General features: G+C 35.8%; 2 protein-coding genes across 9 annotated transcripts in view; one reads left to right on the top strand and one right to left on the bottom strand.

Moving 5' to 3' along the window:
• Positions 1–20,149, top strand: part of LOC107998450 (uncharacterized) — a 59,536-nt gene that overhangs the window by 10,135 nt on the left and 29,252 nt on the right. The window lies entirely within an intron of this gene.
• Positions 8,855–20,149, bottom strand: part of LOC107998451 (RNA-binding protein Musashi homolog 2) — a 177,844-nt gene continuing 166,549 nt past the window's right edge. For all 8 annotated transcript variants that reach the window (XM_062077658.1, XM_062077659.1, XM_062077656.1 and 5 more), the window contains one exon: positions 8,855–19,906. In XM_062077658.1, coding sequence (XP_061933642.1) covers positions 19,031–19,906 — 876 coding nt within the window. In that variant the 3' untranslated portion in view covers positions 8,855–19,030. The remainder of the gene's footprint in view (positions 19,907–20,149) is intronic.

Below are 20,149 nucleotides of genomic sequence, written 5' to 3'. Positions count from 1 at the left end.
TATTTCGATACAGAAACAAGAAGGATAAGATAGATATTTGTATAATCACATCATCCTACGCTTTCATTTAAATAATAATTAGTAAGGTTATGTTACACACTCGTCGCGATATAAATCATACTTAACCTTCCAAGAGTCGAAAAGATATTCGCTGCTACAGAAATATTTATTTATTCGACACATCTAACGAATATAATATATATGTATCGGTATTCTTTTTTTCTTTTTTTCTCTTTTTTTTCCTCTTCTTTCACTAATTCTATTTTACTCGAAATGTCAAAAGAATAAAAGTCATTGTCATTAAATTATCTGTGTAAAAATAATCCCCTTTTATTGTCACTCACCTTCAATTGTTTAATCCTCTCGTTGGTTGAATGGCAACAATGGCTCGAATATCATTTGTTCTTTTACTACTGTTTCATTAGCAGCCATTATATCTATTTATTTACTCGTACTACTGTTTACCCACATGTGAATCGAAAGTCAATTTACACGCAGTTCTCATGCTCTGTTTAATTACGGTTCAGGTTGCGATAGCTTCACTCTGAAGTTTTCAAGGAATAGGGAAAGAAAAACAATATTCCTACGATGTACGCTACTGGCCGTTGATTCGTCGAAAAATGAGGGAAATTCAAAAAGCGAAAATATTGTTTTTTGTATTTTCTTTTATTTATTTTTTTATGAAATGTCATAAAGAAGTTCGAAAGAGGAACTCGCTTTAAACTTTGGGAACAATGTTTCGAAGCACGACCAGCGGCGCAAATAGGAGTCCAATTAACTACTACAAAGAAATACTGATATTTATAGTATGTGTATATATGTATGTACAACGCGCGCATATGATGCATCGAGAAATCGATAATCGCGTAATAATCGTCACACTTTATTCATGCTATTATATAACAGCATATTTGTATTATGAAAGAAATACGATTTGACAAAGTAAAGAAATGTAGGAAAACAATGGATATCTATTTCAATTTTCCATTATTCTTTAATGTTGCTATTAAAATTTATTACTCTACTTACATATGTACCTACATATGTTTTTGTAAAATCTTGATTGATTTCCTATTGGTGTTGGACAATATAATTATTAATTTAAATTAGAATTTAAATATTTGATAATTAATTAACGATTGAATTATTTATTTAATATAAATTAATATTTAATAATTAATTTATTAATTAATATTTAATATAATAAATTGGCATAATGATAAAATGTTAAAATTTTTTTTGTAAAATGTTTGAGTTTTGAAATTTAATATTAATCAAATTATTCATTAAAAATATTTACTTAACTTGTCGTGCAAATAGATATGTATATATTTATTCAAATATTCTTTTTTTTTTATTTCAAAAAATATAATATGAATAAATATTTTTAAATGTATAAAACCATTTCATGAATATACTTTACATAATTTATACATAATTTATAAATGCATTATTTTTTTATGAAAATAAAAAATAATTATCTAAAATAATAAATTCGTTTTAAAGGAAAATATACAGATTAATATAATATACATTTATATATATCATATAAATAATTAATAAATAATTAATTGATTAAATTAACCGTTATTTTTAATTTATTTTTAAATATTAATTATACAAAAAGTTTTTAATCAACTGGTCCAACATTTATTTCTGTAAGATCATTTTTTTTTATCTTGATCATTATAAATGCATATATATGCGATATTAAGAGCATATTTAACCAAAATACATTCGGAAAGAAAAATATTTGAATAAAAATCAAGATTGTTTGAAGTATTTTGAATCGAAGCGATATTTGATAAACTTTTCGTATTAATATTATTGTACGAAAATCGAAGATTGGTTTTTTAATTATTAAAGAAAAAAAAATTAAAACGAAAAATCTTGACATTATTAAAATTTGATACCATCTCGTTTATATTTCTTCTATCGATTTAGAACGATTTAATAATTAGCTATAATCAGTGCGATAAGGGTCTACAATAATCAATCGAAAGTTTCGGAAAATTCATGGAAGGAAGGTAAAATAATAGATATTATTAGGCGGTATTAGCATGGAATAAGAGTGTTTTTAATGTTTTCAACAACAACAGGTACAGTAACCAGTTTACCTGCAGTAAATACGTTGATAATTATTCCTTCGGTATTTCCTTTTTTATTCGTATTTATTTTTCTTTCACTCGATTCTTTCTCTCCCTCGCATTCAATAAATTCACATACACCAAACACACAAACACACACACACACACGCACAATTTTCTTTTTTCGCTACTTCGCTGCTGCTATATTTCGCGTTCAACTACTACTTAATTAAACCTCACTTATTACTGTCTTTTCGTTCTTACCCATTAAATTGAGTAAGGAATTACACAAGTTTACTACACATTGTGTTCACTATTCGGCTGTCTAGCTAGCTCAGACTATACTAATTGCGTTGTGGAGTTGGGTTAACCTACTGGCTACGATTTCGTGATCTTTCCAATAAACGTATATCTAATCTATTATACGCGATCGTTTCTACAGAGATCTTTTTATCCGCGTAATCTGTATCTCGGTTTTCTATAAAAACACGATATTTCATGAAAATTGACAATCACGTTGTTACGTCGAAGGGCGCCGCGTACGGACAAATGGGGAAGCACGTCATCAATGAACGAAAAAAGCTTCGAAGGTAACAAATATGAAGATTTTTATTGGAAAGTCAGTGGATCGTCGCCCGCGGGAATGCTTGAGGTGAAAAGGTGCGCTGTGTCGAAGCTTTTTTGAAATATGAAATTTACAGAAGAAACATCAATTCCAATTATATATGATAGCAATCTTTTTTCTCAAAATGTTAACTTTGAGTCTTACGAGTCAATTGAAAGAAAGAAAAGTGTTTGATGTACAACTCACGCAGTAACAAAATTACATTGATAATATAAAAACAAAGAAAAAAAGAAAAATGAGAATACTAATCGCGATGATTACGTCTAATGGCATGTTCACGATGCTATTTGACGCATAATCATAATGACGACGATGATGATAATAATGATGATGATGATAATGGTGATGATAATACTTGTGTATAGGTAACGATATTATCGACATTAATCACCTGCAGCTGTCACGCGAGATATGTCGCTACATTTGTGACTAGACGCTAAAAATGAGAGAAAAAAAGTCCCGTGATCAAAGAGCCTGGTCAACAGAAATAAATTCTCCAAGAAAATTTTCTTTCTTGATTTTCTGTTTCGGAATTGAAAAAGGATCACGAAAATGGGACTTTATCTTCTCTATCCGTCTATCATAACTAGTCAACCCGGTTTGTACTTTTTCAATATTGTTGAGACTACAAAGTATTCTCACTCATAATTGTCATTTATTATTGATCGAACGTACGCTCAAACGATCGCTTAAATCGGCGAGATCGAGAAAATTCTTCGTTCTTATTTTTGCCTTTGAAATTCGGATCATACATTGCCTTATATCAACGATTCGATTTTTTGCCATTTTTATATATGTATAACGTGGATCGATGCGTCAAAGCGATGCGTCTGATTATAAACGATACGAAATATGCTCACTAAACAAAAAAAAAAGACTTAACCGTGCGTGTTGAAAAGCGATCGTATAAACTTGAGCCTAATAAATTTATATACGTCATTAAAAATTTATTTATTGCAACTGATTTTTGCAGTTATCTTTCGTCGATATTGTTAAAGAAATGAGAAAAATAGAAATTTAAATTTCGAAAACTAAAGAGAATTCGATTAAATAGTCAAAAAATGAACAATTGAAAAAATTTGATCAAATTAGTTGACATTTTCTTTTCTCGTTTTTTCTCTTTTAGTTTTTATTAATATCCGATACGAGATATATTTCAATAAAATTGAATTAAAAAAATAAGATATTATATAAATCAACATCAAACGTTAATAAAATACAGGTGGCAAACTAGGCGATGATAATAGTATTGGCTGAAGGAAACGAATGAGATTTTTTGTTTTTTTTTTCTTTTTAAATGAGTAACATATCATTAAATTAGAGAATGAAAAATAAAAATTAAAATTGTATAATTGTATAATACTATAAAATTAATTTCTGATAAATAAATTTCTAAAATTTTAAAATAGGTTATTTTGATTGTTCACGAAAACTATATTTTAATTTCATTGGGATTCCAAGAATTTTCCATAAAATAACATCAATAATAGTTATAATCTTTGAATAATTAATGATATTTTAATAAATTTTTTTATCAAATTTAGATTTTAATAATATAAATATTATAAAGGATAACTTATTGTTAAAGGTTAATTCACCTTTAAAGGTTATGAATAATATTGTACTTTATTCTCCATATACTTCATTTATTAGAATTTATTAGAAATCATTGGCTTCCCTCACCAGTCTAAATTTAACTCTCATTCTAAACTTTTTATCAATAATTAATTTATGGGAATTCCATACAAAAATATCGATCGTAACTACAATGCGATCAATGAACGATTCTTTCACTTTTAGCCTTAAAACATATATTTATCGTATAAAAATTCATAGCCTTGTAAGAAAAATATAGTTAGTGGAATCAAATTATTAAATACTTAATAACATTTGATTAAATTCATTATTGTTCATATTCGAATGTAATACAAAGAATTGTTTTGAATTTTTATTATTACTATAAAAGGTTATGTTTTACAAAGCAAATTATATAAATTGGTTTTGAATTCTAAAAAAAAGCGCATAAAATTAGATAATATAAATTATAAATAATTTAATATTCGAATTATAAAAACAAGAAATTACAGTTTGATATTGAAAACAAAAAACTTTAATTTGAAAATAACATAAAATTTTTATTTTAAATATTCGTTTTTACATAAAAGATTCATATCTACTTGGTCAATTAAAATTATCATTGAAAATATAGTATGCATTTCTCAAAATATTTATAAATAATTCAAAATAATTTTATTTAGGTTAGGTTCTACTTTGTAATATCTGTAAAAATTTGAAACATTACATCCAAATTGATTTGTAATATATTTCGTTTCATCGCTAAACACAATTTTCTTATTTAATAGAAGAATATAATAAGCTAGGTATAAAATTTTTATTCGCGAGTGAATAAAACTAACATGGAAAAATATAAAAGATAAAAAATGAATGTACATCGATTAAATCTAAAATCGAAAATATTTTACTCTATTTCTCTTAGTTATATAAATATTAATCAGTCAAATAAAACAGTCAATTGATAATCAATGTAGAAATAGAAATAAAGATCAAGAATCGAACATTATACTTTTTACTCAATCACTGATCAATTACTATACGATCGATTTAAAATAAATTATTTACAAACGAATTGGTCAATAATATTTTCGAAATATAAAATTATTGAAATTTATCTCCTTTCTCCAATCACTCATAATATGACTTTCATATTACATTATTCCTTTCTAAACAACGCGACGATCGATATTTCGTTGTTTCTCGATATCGATTCGAAAACCTTCTTCGTGTCGAGAGTTGCGTCGAGATGTCAGCTTGATCGCTGATTTTTGTTAACTTATACATTCGTTACCATATACGCATATTTTTGCATATATATATATGTATATATATGTAAAATACATACATATATATATATATATATATATATATATATATATATATATATGTATTTTTTTATTTTTTGTTAACTTATAATCGTGTATGCGTATGTGTACGTATGAATGTATGTCTGAATATATATATATATATGTATGTATGTATGTATGTATATTTATATGTATACATGTGTACACTGGAAGAACAAGACGCCGAACAAATTCGCCGGCATGAGAAAAATGGTACGTAAAACGCGTGGGTCCCATATCGAATAAGTGTTTTGTAAAACGGAAAAAGAAAAGTTCAATCGTAATTCATGTTTTCGCGTGAATGAATCCTTTGCATTCGCGAAACACGAGTTAGATTAGCTGAACTTCCTTCATTTTGAACTTTTACCAGAGCCAAGCTCTCCAAACGCGTTATGTAAAAAAGAAAATTCAGGACCTTTATTTACGAAGCCTTTTTTTTTTGATCGTCTTTGAGAGTTATTACGTAAATATATTTTAGGCATTTCTCTAATCTTTTATTTTTGTTATATTTAATATATATATATATATATATCCGCATTTTTGACGCACGTTGTATACATATATCTAAAAAATCGAAACTAAAATCTTTTCAGAAATTATTTTTAATCAATTCATTGTTTCATCCTTTTTTTGACGCTTGGATCAACATTAAAACCATATATAATACAAATTTTAAAAATTAAATTTTTCTTTTAATGGAATAAAAAAATAAAAGAAACTGATCAATTTTTAGTTTCTAATTACACGTTTCGTATCTTAATCAAAACTAAAATTGATCTTATCAGAGGTATCCAATTTGTTTTTAAAAACAAAATCTGAAATCTGATCGTATTTTGATAGAGTCAATGATTCCATCGTTACACATGGCCACGTTGGAAAGCTTGACCGTAAAAGTGGATATTTAAAAGTGCATCGTATCTTTATTAAAGCGATTCATTTCTCTCTTTCTCTCTCTCTCTCTCTTTCATTCTCTCTTTCTCTCATTTTCTCTCTCTCGCTCTTTGGTTGATGGAGACAACTTGATGATAGAAGCGATGGTTATTCGATAGTGGGTGGTAATGGTGGCAGTAATGGTGGATCATTTAGCGAGATCAACGATTGCAAAGATTACTTTATAACTTTGTTCCTCTGTTTCTTTGCTTTTTCTCGAGTCACGCATGCGACATTTTTTTTCCTTTTTTTTAATTAAGGCCTCACTCTGCCTCGATCCGGCACGACTGTCTCGTATCACCAAAAATTGTTTACCACCAAACCCCTTTAAATCGATCGACGTGTTATTGTAAAGGTCTCTTCTTAACGCGTTATCGGTAAATATATTGGAGTGATAAAAAAAAAAAAAAAAAAAAAAGAAAAAAAGTCATGCGTGAATACGAGATAATCGTTCAGACACGTGTTAGTATGTATGTACAAAGTCATTACACATGCACGACACACTCTTACTGTAGCGCCATCGATACTGGCCATCGATGAATAGCTTTGACACTGGTATTAGTAGTTTTTTTGTCATGGAATCATCCACGCGGAAACAAATGAACGAATCGGCGTAACGAGTATTATAATACGATTTAAGAGAGAAAAGTCGAGGGAGTCGCTTTGCTTACCGAGTTTGGTTAACAAGAAAACTCAGTCGGTAACCTTTCGGTCCACCAGCGAATCAGATTCGAGCGTGCTCTGTTGCCGCGTGGAAAATTTCTCGACTACGTAATATCTAGAACCACTGTTGCTCGAGCACGGTTAAGTCTTTTTTTCTTTTGCTTATATTAAATGGCTGATAAAAAAAAAAAAAAATGAGAGAAGAAACAAACGACAAAGAAAGCTGATCGTTTTTCTTTTTCGAATTGAAACTAAAAGGGAAGGGAAAAAGAAAATCGAAACCGTTCTCAACTGGGCTGGCTCTAGAATTACTATTAAGAGATTGGTTTGTTAGAAAAGGAAAAGAAAAAAAATTTTGTCTCAATTGTGCACATCTCGTCTACTTCTACGTCATCGACGATATTCAGATCTACTGATAAACTACCAACATTTATTATATATTACAATGCGTGTAGATAGAAAGTGATATCCGTGGCTCGATAGAAGAGCCACGAAGAGATTTGTTATCGACAATAAATAATGCTCGCAACTAATAAATACGCTAAACCTCGCAAATATCTACCGCTTCTACGCGACATATCTACCAGTAAGATAATAAGTGAAATAATGCGAAATTTGTAATAGTATCGTGATAAATAAGCGCTTTCCAATTCCGCGCTTTTGCTTGCTGAATCGAAAATCTTGATACGACCGAGAGTTAGCTTAAGCACGTCTCTTTTCGTTTCTTTCTTTTTTTTTTCTTTCTTTTTTTTTTTTGAAGGATAAGAAGAATATGTATATACGGAATATATATCATATGTATATATATATATATATGTATGTATATATATATAGTATGTATATATATATATATATGTATGTATGGAAATTAAATTTTCCTTTAGAAAGAGAAGCGTATATATTGTCGTTTCTTTTGTTTCTCAGTGTACTACGATTCTCGAGTCAGTCTGTATACATATATACATGAAAAATAGTGAAGGTGAAGGGGGTAAAAAGGGGGGAAGGGGGGATGAGAGAGGAAAGGAAGAAAAAAAAAAAAAAATAAATGGTCTTACCTGATTCTCAGCCGAGTGGTGCTCGCCAAACCGTGGATCTGAATCAGTGTGGAAGCGGTTTCTTTCTCTCGCGTTCTCTCTATCGATCGACACTCAACTCTACTCTGCCTATGGGAATTAATATGCGTCTAAATCGTCTTTCTGCTTCTCTTCTCTTCGACTCTCTTTTTTTTTTTTCTTTTGTTTGTGCAATGCAAAATTTCTCTCTCTCTCTCTCTCTCTTTCTCTCTATCTCTCTTTCTCTTTCTCTCTCTCTCTTTCTCTCGCTCGCTCTATATCTCTCTATCCCTATCTCTCTGTATTTTCTTTCCATCATCTTCGTCTTCGTCTCTTTTTTTTTCCGTTAAAAAATTTCATGTCGTGAAAGGGGCGGAGGAGGGGGAAGTAGAGAGGAGTAATCGGTGGGGGAGAGGGTTTCAGATAGAGATCGGATTAAGGCACTCGGGTCTCTGTTGAATCGATGAATCGGGCGAAACGAGGGAAAGGATAGCCGATTGCACGGAGAAAGTGCAATCTGTTGCGCCGAAATTCGCGCCCGTTCTTTTCTTCATCTCCTTTTTCTCTGTTGTCTCGTTCTTTTTCTTTTTTTTTTTTCTTTTTGTTTTTCAATGCATTATAAATCGAGAGCACTGAGATTCCGGGATAACAATCGTCGGTCCTTGTGACACCGTTGACGTTGACGATCGACGTTGATCGAGAATCGACACTCGCGGGCAAGGTACAGCCGAATCGAATACTTGACGAAGCTCCCCGGGCCCATGCGAGTATTTGGAAAGAAGTTTTCGCTGCGTGGAATGGTATCGATGAATGTCGAGATGAAATTTCGTGTAGTTCGTGAACACTTACGATTCGAGACGAATTTACTGGATTTGATGATTATTGTCGTTTAAAACTTACCTTCGTGCTGGATAATTGTTAAAAACAATATAATAACCGAGTATTCGTCGCATATAGAGGATTAATTATTTTTGTTAAATTAAGTTTTTACGACTCTGATCTCAAAACAAATTTAAATTAAATTCAAATTCTTTTTTCTTTTTTTTTCAGAGAATATTTTATACAGATGAATGAAAAAATTAATAGTTTGAAAATTTCAATTTTCCATCGATACCCAAATAACGCGCGTTCCTTATTTTTCCTCGAAACTCGCACGGCCCCGGCCCAAATCACGGAATGATATGTTGCGCGAGTCGATATGTATTTAATCTGTGCCCGACGCAGCTGAAGAATCGAAAGCGAGCATCCAGACGCCCGAGGAAAACGCACAAATGTCTACCGAATTGGTCCGTTACGTTATGACGAGGGGAAAATTCGCGTTACTTTGGCTTTCTGCTGCTCGATACACACACACTCTCTTTCTCTCTCTCTCTCTTTCTCTCTTTCTCTCTTTCTTTGCCCCCTTTTCGGGGCGAGTTATCACACGTGAGAAATCACAGCGCGACGTATAGGTATAAAACGAACTACTACGTTTCTAAGGTTCGCGTTAAACTAATATACTCGACGACGACGATATGTACACATCGATCCCACTTTCGAAAAAAAGGATCGTCGAATTTTTTTTTCTTTTCTTTTTTTTTTTTTTAATCTAAGGTCGATTCGAAGGCAAGATATTTATATTTCACGCGTATATTTCACGCGGTTTAATTTTCGGTTTAGTTTTCGATCGAAAAGTCGGTAAGATCCTTTCTCCGTGCTCGGTTGCTTCCGTATGCTCGAGCGAACAGCGATCCGTTTTTTTCCTTTTTAACCGTTATCGGCGAATATTCTTTTTTTTTTCTTTTTCGTTTTCTTTATATACTCATGATAAACCGAGATTACCACAAATTTCGAAAACAAAGAGATATTTCGTTTACTCGGGCATACGAATCGAAAGGGACAGGATGGAAGACGGTAACATTTATCCGAAATCGGCGCCGAAACGAAACCAACTTGCTCGCGAGATTAACCCTTTGCGCACGGCCCAACTTTCTCCGATTTATCGAGAAAAGAATTAACAAGCTCGTCCTTCGGATACTCTTGGTCAAAGATAAACGTAGTTTGGGAGATTCCCGATCGAGATCCCTCTCATCAAGTGCAAAGGGTTAAAAAAGGGGGAGGGAAGAAGTTGACGCGAAAAAGAAAAAGCCGTCGGGCCTCTGCGTTCTCGCCTTTGCAAGATGAGAAATCACGGAAGATAATCACTGGGGGAGGGGGAGGGAAGGAACGAGAGAGGTGGACGATCCCCTTGTCGCGCAAGGGTATCGCGAAGGGATCGTCTGGAGCAAGATGGGTCCGCTGGATATACTTGACGAGAGAAGAAAAAAAAAAAAAAAAAACTGTGTACATATCGAATTTATTAAACTCTTACTCTTACTTGCTGGTTAGAGTGCGCCAGGAATGGTCTAACTAAGTATGCATGCGCTACAACACATCCGCTGGCTATCTTGAACCGCTTAAGAAGCAACATAGAGCGACAGAAAAAGGAAAGTAACGGTTAAAAGTTTCTATCGTCTACGCGCGTAACGTGTGATGCGCACGCGCAACGCACACGCACGGAGGAGGATGCGCACGCAGCTCTCCGGCACGACGGGAACGTTTCTTCTCTTTCCTCGTTTCGAAGACGAAAAATTCGATCGTCGTACGAAATTGTTCGATAGAAACGAACTGTTTTGCTTATCAATTATGCCAAAAAATGTCGCGATCGTTTCATCTCCCCTTCCCCCCTCCCTCCTCGCGTTCCATTAACTCGTCATTTTGGTGACGAGCATCGATTGAATTTGAGATACGAGCGAGGCTAACCGTTTGATGGCCGTGATGGCAAATTGTGAACGGTCGAGAAATAGCGTTATCTAGAGGGAAGGCCTCGATACGCGATGCAAGGTAGGAAGCTAGGAAGAACTGCGGTAACGAGTAAAAGGCACGCAACGCTCGTGTTCCGGCCAACCAGAGAGCAGCGTGAAACGAGTGCCTACCGGGGTTAACGAGGCTAATTACGGCTTAATATTAATTAGCCAATTAGCGATGCGCCCGCGGTACTGTGCCTCCGGCACCGATGATTGCGCCAACCTTCGACGCTACCGACCGAATGGGGAATTCAATAAAAAAAAAAAGTAAAATAAAATAAATAAATAAATATATATATATATAATAAAAATAAATCGTCTACGAAAAAGAAGAGAAAACAATAGAAAATACGAAAAAAAAAAGAAAAAGAAAAAAAACAATAAAAACCATCAGAATCGGATGGCAATTAAATACTCTGATAGATAATACTCTAAAACTTGAGATTCAATTATGAGTTATACAGAGAGAGAGACATAAACAATAATACATACGTGAGTGAGTACGTAAAATAAAAAAAAAAAAAAATAATTATACAGCTCTTAAAACAAAAGAAAGAAAAAAATAATTAATAAGGATGTTACTCAGGATGCGAATACATGTGCGAGTAAAATCAATTTCTCTACTCTCGAGAGTTTACTTTTCACTCTTTCGCAAGCTTTTGGAAGCTCTCGAGAGAATTTTATTCTCACATATATTCCCATCTTTATGGCGAAATGAAATAGAACGATATATAATTAGCCGCGATTAATACAGAATTACGATCGAAAGGTTTCTATTACGGAGAGAGAGAAAAAAAAAAAAAAATAGAAAAAAAAGGGGGAGGGAGAGGAAACAACGAAGGAGGAAAAGGGTATCGTACACACAATACAGGTTAGCTACAAGTTTGAAACGAACTACTTTATTGGCAACTCATCTAGGCATCGAACTAAACTAATTAATCCGTCGTTCTTGGCGTTCTTCGCGTTCGCCGCCCTGCGTACTCTTGCTGTATCGTGCCGTGTCTCGATCCCTTCACGGTTTGGAATCGTCGATATCTATTATAATCGCACGTGTAAATATATCGTGTATATTTTCTGTCTCGTCCTTTTATCACTGCGGGGAACGCTCGAGTCTCATTGAACGGTCGGTTCCGCGATTATTTTTTATGGCACAATCAAAATCAAACGAAAAACCAAATAAAATAATGATGACAATATAAGTGTTGAAAGATCATCGTCCGTCTAACAGCTTTGGCTTTGAACAAGCATCGGCACATATCATCAATTATTACGCACATTTTAATAGAAGTAATAGTCCACCCAACGACAACAGCATCGATTCTTTTTCATCGATCACAAAAATGACTGCTCGCATAGAGATTATTTATTCTACACAATATTTCCAAATACTCAGTAATTACATCTTAATCATCATTCTACGAATATTATTCGATAATCATCATGGCTTCTACTTCCTATGGATATATTTATATTAATTTCTCATATATTATACATTATATATTTATATATATTTATATATATATTTTTTTTATTTTTATTAATAAATCGTGTCATTAACCATGATGGTTTGTTTTTTCGTGTTACTTTTCTTGTTCTATCATATTAAAGATACAATTGAATAATCAAGCATCGTCTACCATGTCGAATTATAGAAATTCTATTGTACTACGAAATAATATGTATGTATATCTTGATCATATGTAGATAGTTGCTAGTTGCAGTCTCGTGCTGTTACTATTTCTAGCAAAAAGTTCTGATCCAAACGCGAAATACGAAATTCATCGAAAATACTTTAAAATATGTAATATATGTATATATATATATATATGTAAAACACGTGTCGTTGTTAAATCAATGTGATATAAAGTAAATACGAAAGGAAGAAAAAAAAAAAAATAAAATGAAACAAAAGAACAAATAAATAATTTAACAAACAGATATTCTTGTAAAAAAAAAAAACATTTATTGTTTCATAAAGAAATAAACATCTTTTTTTTAAATATTTATAATTATCTAATATTTTGTGAAATTTTCATTTTCTCGCGTATAATTATTTTTATGTACAACTGTTATTTTCATAATTAAACACAAATGTTATTTGTTATTATGTAACTTATTTTCTTCGTATCCGCTTAATATTCATATCGATTTAACATTTTATTTTACTACTTTTTAAAAACTTATATATATTTTCAAAGAATTTCGTGTTACTTCGTTCGAGCGAAAACTTTTTGTCAAAATTAGTAAACAATCGATAAATTATGAATATATATGCCGATGCTGTTTCAGTACATCGTACAGTTGTTAAAAGAAAGACGATCTTTATTGCAAGGATAATAATAAGACGAAAACGGGAGATGAAAAATAAAACTGAGGAGAGGAAAAAGAAAGGAGACGAAGATCGGAGCAATGAGATTTCTCAAGCGATTACCAATGAATTTTCAATTCCTCTTAAATCCCATAATGCGTTGGAAATAATCCCTGCGAACGAACGATTCATTGGTAATTACGATTACACTGTGAGTTCGCAGAGAAAAGGTTAAATGACGATTAATAATACGATGATACGCAATATAGCAACAGTGATCGCAATCGTACTTGCAGGGATGACGATGCCGGTGGGTAAAAAATAATGATAACAATGATGAAATAGCGATAATGGCGGTAATAATAATAACAATGATGATGACAATATTAATATTCATAATAAGTAGTTAATGATAATAGTCAATAATAATAATAATAATAAGGGTAATGCGGAATATATAATTTTTCTGTAAAAGGGAAAAGGTGTATGTGTCGGATGAAGGTGAATTTGGAAAAGGAACATGTCTTCGTCTCTTTTCGTTCTATCTTTCAATTATCGCTCCATTCGTCGCTTTGAATAGAAAAAAAGTGGCGAAAACCGTTTGTTCCGTGACCAGAACGGCAGTACGAGGCTTTATCTTTTATTTTTCGAGGAACGGTCGTTTCGAAAGAAAAAGACACTAGCATCGATAAGAATGAATTCGTTAAAAAAAGAAAAAAATTCGCGATTAAATTTCGCGGTTAAAATCAACCGATCCTCTGAAAAATTCATCTTTAATCCATTTAATGCTGCTCTGTCGACCGAAAATAAATTAATCTCTCTCGTGAAGTCGATGTAGAGATCAGCCATGGTGTACGGAACAAAAAATAAAAGAGAGAGAGAAAAAAAAAATATAGAAACAACTGGATTAAAAAAGGAAATATAAGGACAATGTAAAATTACCAGCAATAATTATACATTCAATCGTTGTATCTTACGCAAATATACATTTAAATCGATAATATTACATTTTGGGGGAGAAAAAAAAAAGCAGAATGAAACAATATACTGCGCGCGCGCGCGCGCAAAAATGCAATAGAAAAAAAAAAGAGTTGAAAGAAATTTAAAGAACGAACGGTAAAAGGAAAAGAAATGGGGATAAAGAAATGTCCGATCGAATATTGATTTCGATGAGACACGGTCGCGATTTAATTGTCTGCAAGAAGGCAGAGCAGCGAGAAATATTATTCTTAAAACATGTACAATGAAACGACGAGGGCGGTGAAGGAACAACGGGATCCGGATTCTAAAGATAAATTTCAACCAGCATGCTTCTCACCTACTGATCATTCGCAACTAATGGATGGTTAGCGATCATTAAAATACTAACTACGCTAAGAATTACTCTCGACATTCGCAATAAGTACTTTTTACGTGTGTACGTGTGTTTATGTATGAGCGTGTGCGTGTAGCGTATATAAAATACATAATCACCGGCAGATGAAAAGGGTAGGGAGGAGAGGGGATAGAGAATTGGAAAAATTCAGGAAAAATAAGGATACGTTCGTAGAGTCGGAACAAAAAAAAAGAAGATCGTGGTCTCGTATCGATAGAGTAGAGTAGAGGAAGAGGTCCAACGTCGTCGCGTTCTCGTGCAAAACGATCTACATTTTTCGCACGAGATCGCGCGAGAGCGGAATCCTATCTTCCTTTCTATCGACATTTTTGTGACATATTTCAAGTGAAAGGAAAGGAAAAGAAAAGTGAAATAAGAAGAAGAAAAATTACACGAGAGGGAAATATGGGCGAGGGGAAAAAACGAAATAAAAATGGATCGATATTTTCAGAATGTTTTGATCGAGTTTACTGAGAGCTGGAGGAGAGTGGGGAAAAAAAAAGGAAAAGCGAAAGACGAAGAAGAACTGGATATGAAAGAGAAATATTGGGTGAAGGGAAGAAACAAGGAAATGATGGACCGATGTTTTGCAATATATGATCAACCGCAAAGGGAAATGGAGGATAGAAGAGAGAAAGAAGGTGGAAAAAGAAGAGGAAAAGAAAAAGTGGAAGCTGCGGGTTACAGGGTACACCGATATCGGGTTGTCTTCGAGGTTAGCATTAAGTACGCACCCATATTCTATCTTGATACTGCGTACCGTCCCGTAATACGCAGACCGTGGAAAATAGAATTCGGTTGCACCGTGGTTTTTAATCAAATCATTGCCTCTTGCTTGGTTTCGCTAGAGTATATGCGCGCGCACGCGCGCGCGCATGCGTGCGCGTGCTTATTTCGCGATTTATCTCTTTTAAGGCGTGCTTCGTTTTTCTCACACTCTCTTTTGCACACACTCGCTTGCTCTTTTGCATCCTCTTTCTCTCTTTTTCTCTCACGCTCTTTCGTTCTCTCTCTCTCGCTCTCTCAAATTTCTTTTTTTTTCTCCTTAATCATCTAAGTACCTTCTTATAAGTCATAAATATCACTCGCGAGCTTTGTCGTCGTCGTTAATTATTACGGTACATATTAAGTATATGTTTAAAGTTATATCACTAAAGAATATTACTTGTCGTTTGCAAGAGGATAAACACCTCGAATTTCTTCCGCTCCATTTTCACGCTTTCCTTTCTACACAACCGGTTCTTGCTCTCTATCCTCGTTTGGAGCGGAATTCTCTTCCCCTTAATTATTTTCTTTACGCGTACAGATTATCGTCTCTTTTTCTCGTTTTCTTTTTCTCTTTTTTTTTGTCTTTTTTTTTCTTTTTAACTCTTTTCTCGCATAATCGCGCTTACCGTATCTCCTTAAACTTAAACAGTACACAGCTTAAAGTTTCAGTAAATCGCTTATTGCTCGACGTTTCTCACATTTGTTTCGGGGCACCGTGTTCCTCTTTTCAATGACGGCTCTCCCCCTCTCTTTCTTCTTTATTCATTGAATCGCTGCGTCTGCACACACGAGACCGTCGATCTTCCGCTCGATCGTTCGAAATTTTCGTCGATCGTACACGTTTCGTGAATAAATAAGACGATTTGCGCCTTTTTTAAATCTGAAATTTTTTCACGCCTATCGCGATCGATTCTTTGCGATCCCGCATCGTTCGAGATCCAGCCAATGTTATTTCCCTCATTGGGAAAAAAAGAAAATCGAAAGAAGAAATTGGAATTCTGGTGGAGATAATATGGGAAAGAAGAGGGAAAAGTGTCCACGAGAGACATTGAAGGGGAGAGCGAAGAATCGATGGCGAAGACATTTGTTACATCCCTGACAAAATGTTGGAAGCACGCGAGTCGATCGAAAGAGGCGGAAGATCGAACCGCGGAGGCAGATCGGCGTCTCGATCGATATCTCGAAAAACTCGGAGAACACGATGCCCACGGATACGTATAAATTAAGTATCGTTTCGTTTTTATTACGAACGCCTTAAAAGTCTATCTTAAATCTGTTTCAAACTTACGAACTAAAAATCGCTTAATATAACACGCTGAGCTAATCTCAATCTTGGGTTCCTGTTTACCGCGTTGTCGCGTTATTATCCACGACCTCTAATATAACCTAGAAACGAGTATCCCTTAGAAATGTATTTGTCTCTCTCTCTCTCTCTTTCTCTTTTTCTCATTCTCATTCTCATTCTTTCTCACACACACGCACACACACACTCTCTCTCTCTTTCTCTCTCTTTCTCTCTTTCTACGTCGCGATCGTGTTTTGCTCGTGTTATTCGCGCGCAATTGGAGAAATATTGTCTTCCGTTACTCGAAGAAAAATATATGTATACCTATGCGCTATTCTTATTTAGACGCGTCCCGTCTACATCTGTTATGTGGTTATATCTGTGTCGATATATGCTTGAACGCCGTTATATCTGCTTCTCCCTACGTGAGTACGCGTGGTTGACCGTGCCTGTTTGCGACCGTGTGACCGACGCGAACAGCCGTTTGTTTCGAACAAAAGCGCGCGAGAACGCATCAACGATCGGGAATATATGATGGAAAAGGAAGGAGAAGGAGAGGAAAAAAATTTAAAGTCGAGAAAATATGAGGAGAGGAAGGACAAAGAGAGAGAGAGAGGGAGAAAGAAAAGGTAAATAGAGAGACGAACAAACTTCGTTTTTTTGGCACTTTGTTGACCGAGGCGGAGGAGGAGTATGTCGCGAGACAAACAGGAGAACTGCCTCTCGTTCTTGGAGGAGTGGAAGGAGAGTATGTGTATGTGTGTGCTGCGAATCGCGTTACGTTCCCGCGTGCTTGCGCTTTTTTGGGAGTTTGCCAAGAATGGCTAAATGGAAGTCGAAGAATGAGATATACATATATATGTATATATATGTATATATATATATATATATATACATATATATATAGGATGATTCTCGAAAGAAATTTTCGTTAGAAAAAGGAAAAAGCAAGAGCGAACGGATCCTCGTCTAATCGATTTGCGAGGTCGTTCACGGCGTAATACATCCAATTTCTTTGTCCTCTATCTCATCTCTGTTTCTCATTCTATCCTCCCCTGTTTTATTGCTTCATGGTCGAGATCCTTGAGAGTGAGACGACGGTCACGAATCGACCGTCGATATCGCTTAATTAATTAAGTAATTAATTACTGTACGGAGTGGGCGCGGTCGAACATATGCCGCGCATATCGTGTTGGTGGAGGTTGGTGTGCTAATCTAACTAGGAACCGAATGCGGTGAAAAACGCGAAGCGCGTGAAACGATAGAAATGGACGAAATAAAGATATATATATATATATATATATATATATATATACATATATATACACATACATACATATATATATATATAAGGAATAAAAGTAAGAAGGAAACGAAAAAAAAAAAAGGAAAGAAAATTCGTAAACGAAGGGTGAACGAATCGTGTATATCGCAATAAAAATATGCTATGCGATCATCATTACGCGCGACTTTCTCTCTTTCACACATGCACACATGCGTATATAATATTCTCCTAACTTTATTCTCGCACTCAGGCTAATAAATTAATCGACAAGCGATATAATGACAAGTGGCAAACGTAAGAAGAATGACTTCGAATTCAGGGCAAACGAGAACTTCCCTCCATGCCCTGGTGTTCAGACTCTGATACGCTTCCGAGTTCCCTCTCAAACTGTGTGACCGCTCTCTTCTCCTTTTCCTTCACACCCCACCACGCTTTCGACGTCTCATCCTTCTTCCAATACCAACACATCCTCGGACACTCAGACGTCGTCTACTCGCGTCTAAAGCGGGGAAAAAACGAGGGGGCGTGGTACGGCGGGGGAGGGACAGGTGATGGTGGAAAAAACGAAAAACGAAAAAAAAAAAAAAAAAAAGAAAAAAAAAAAGAAAAAGAAAAAAACGCAAAAAAAAAAAAAAATCGCCTCATGATCATCAAGACATCCGCCCGTTTATACAATGCGCAGGAAGACAGTCGCGAAGCAGGAGGGAGGGTGAGGAGGGAAGGGGAGGGAGGAAGGGAGAAGGGAACCGAGAAATCGTCCATCGAGATGAGATGAACGAGGAAGAGACAGCGGACACTTGGTCGGCGCTAAGATCGAAATGGTCGCACAATATAATACACATTGCTCTCGAAGTCGCGTGTATAATAGTCTCAGAGGTAAGAAAAGCCGACCGCCGCGAAAAACGTTTAAACGTACATGCCCATTCCGTACATGGAGCCCCAGTCGACGCCCTGGAAGCTGGACATGTCGACGTTGGTGAGCGAGTAGCCTTGGTAGGGGTTGGCGGGCGCTGCAGCGGCCGCGGCCGCTGCCGCGGGGGTGGCTGCCGCCGCGGCGGCGGCGGCGGCGGCGGCCGCAGGCGGGGCCGGAGCGGGGGCCGGGGCTGCCGCGGCCGCGGCCGCGGCGACCGCCGCCGCCGGGATCGGATAGGGGGCGTAACGGTACGCGGAGAGGGCCGGATAACTGCTGGCGAACAGTTTCCCGTATCCGGCCACGGCGTTCTGGACCTGGGCGGCCGCGGCCGCGGCCGCGGCCGCTTGAACTTGGGCCTGGGCCTGGGCCGCGACGATCTGCGAAGCCGCGGCGACCGGTAGGGGGGGCTGTGGCGCCAGCCTGACCCCAAGCGCTCCCAACACCACCCTCTTGCCGAGAGTCAAGGCGCCCGGTTGAACGGCCTCCTTCGGCTGGGCCTTCTTGCACTCGACCTTCTTGTTTTTGATGGTGTGGAAATGGATCTCACACACGCGGTCAACCACGTCCTCGTTCTCGAACGTGACGAATCCGAAGCCGCGGTGCCGTTTCGTCTGTTGATCCATCAGCATTACCGTCTCCTCCACCTTGCCGAATTGGTTGAAGTAGGCCTTCACTTCGTCGCTGCTCGTGTCCTGGCTAACACCACCTACGAAAATCTTCTTCGTCCGATTAGCCTGTTTCGCGCGATTCTTTGGCGTCGCGTGCTTCGGGTCGATCTTCTTCCCGTCCAACGTATGGATTGGACACTTCAGCACCTTGTCCACGCTACCGGGCTCGGCGAATGTGATGAAACCGAAGCCGCGACTACGCTGTAACCGAACAAGCCAGAACGGCCACGATGCACAACGGCTCTTCCAACTTCTTCGTCTCTCTCTCTCTCTCACACACACACACATACACTCTCTCTCTTTCTCACGTATATGTTCTTTCTTTCTCTCCTCCTCTATCGTTCGTTCATTCGTTCGTTTGTTCGTTCTTCCAGTCTCTCCGTCTTTCTCGTTCTCTTTTAATCGTTCTGTCTCAATCTCGCAATCTCGCTTTCTCTCTCTCCC

Source organism: Apis cerana, linkage group LG7 (genome assembly GCF_029169275.1).
Source record: "Apis cerana isolate GH-2021 linkage group LG7, AcerK_1.0, whole genome shotgun sequence".
NCBI lineage: Eukaryota > Metazoa > Arthropoda > Insecta > Hymenoptera > Apidae > Apis > Apis cerana.
The sequence above is the reverse complement of the archived record's forward strand: the minus strand, read 5'-3'. Positions and strand labels throughout refer to the sequence as shown.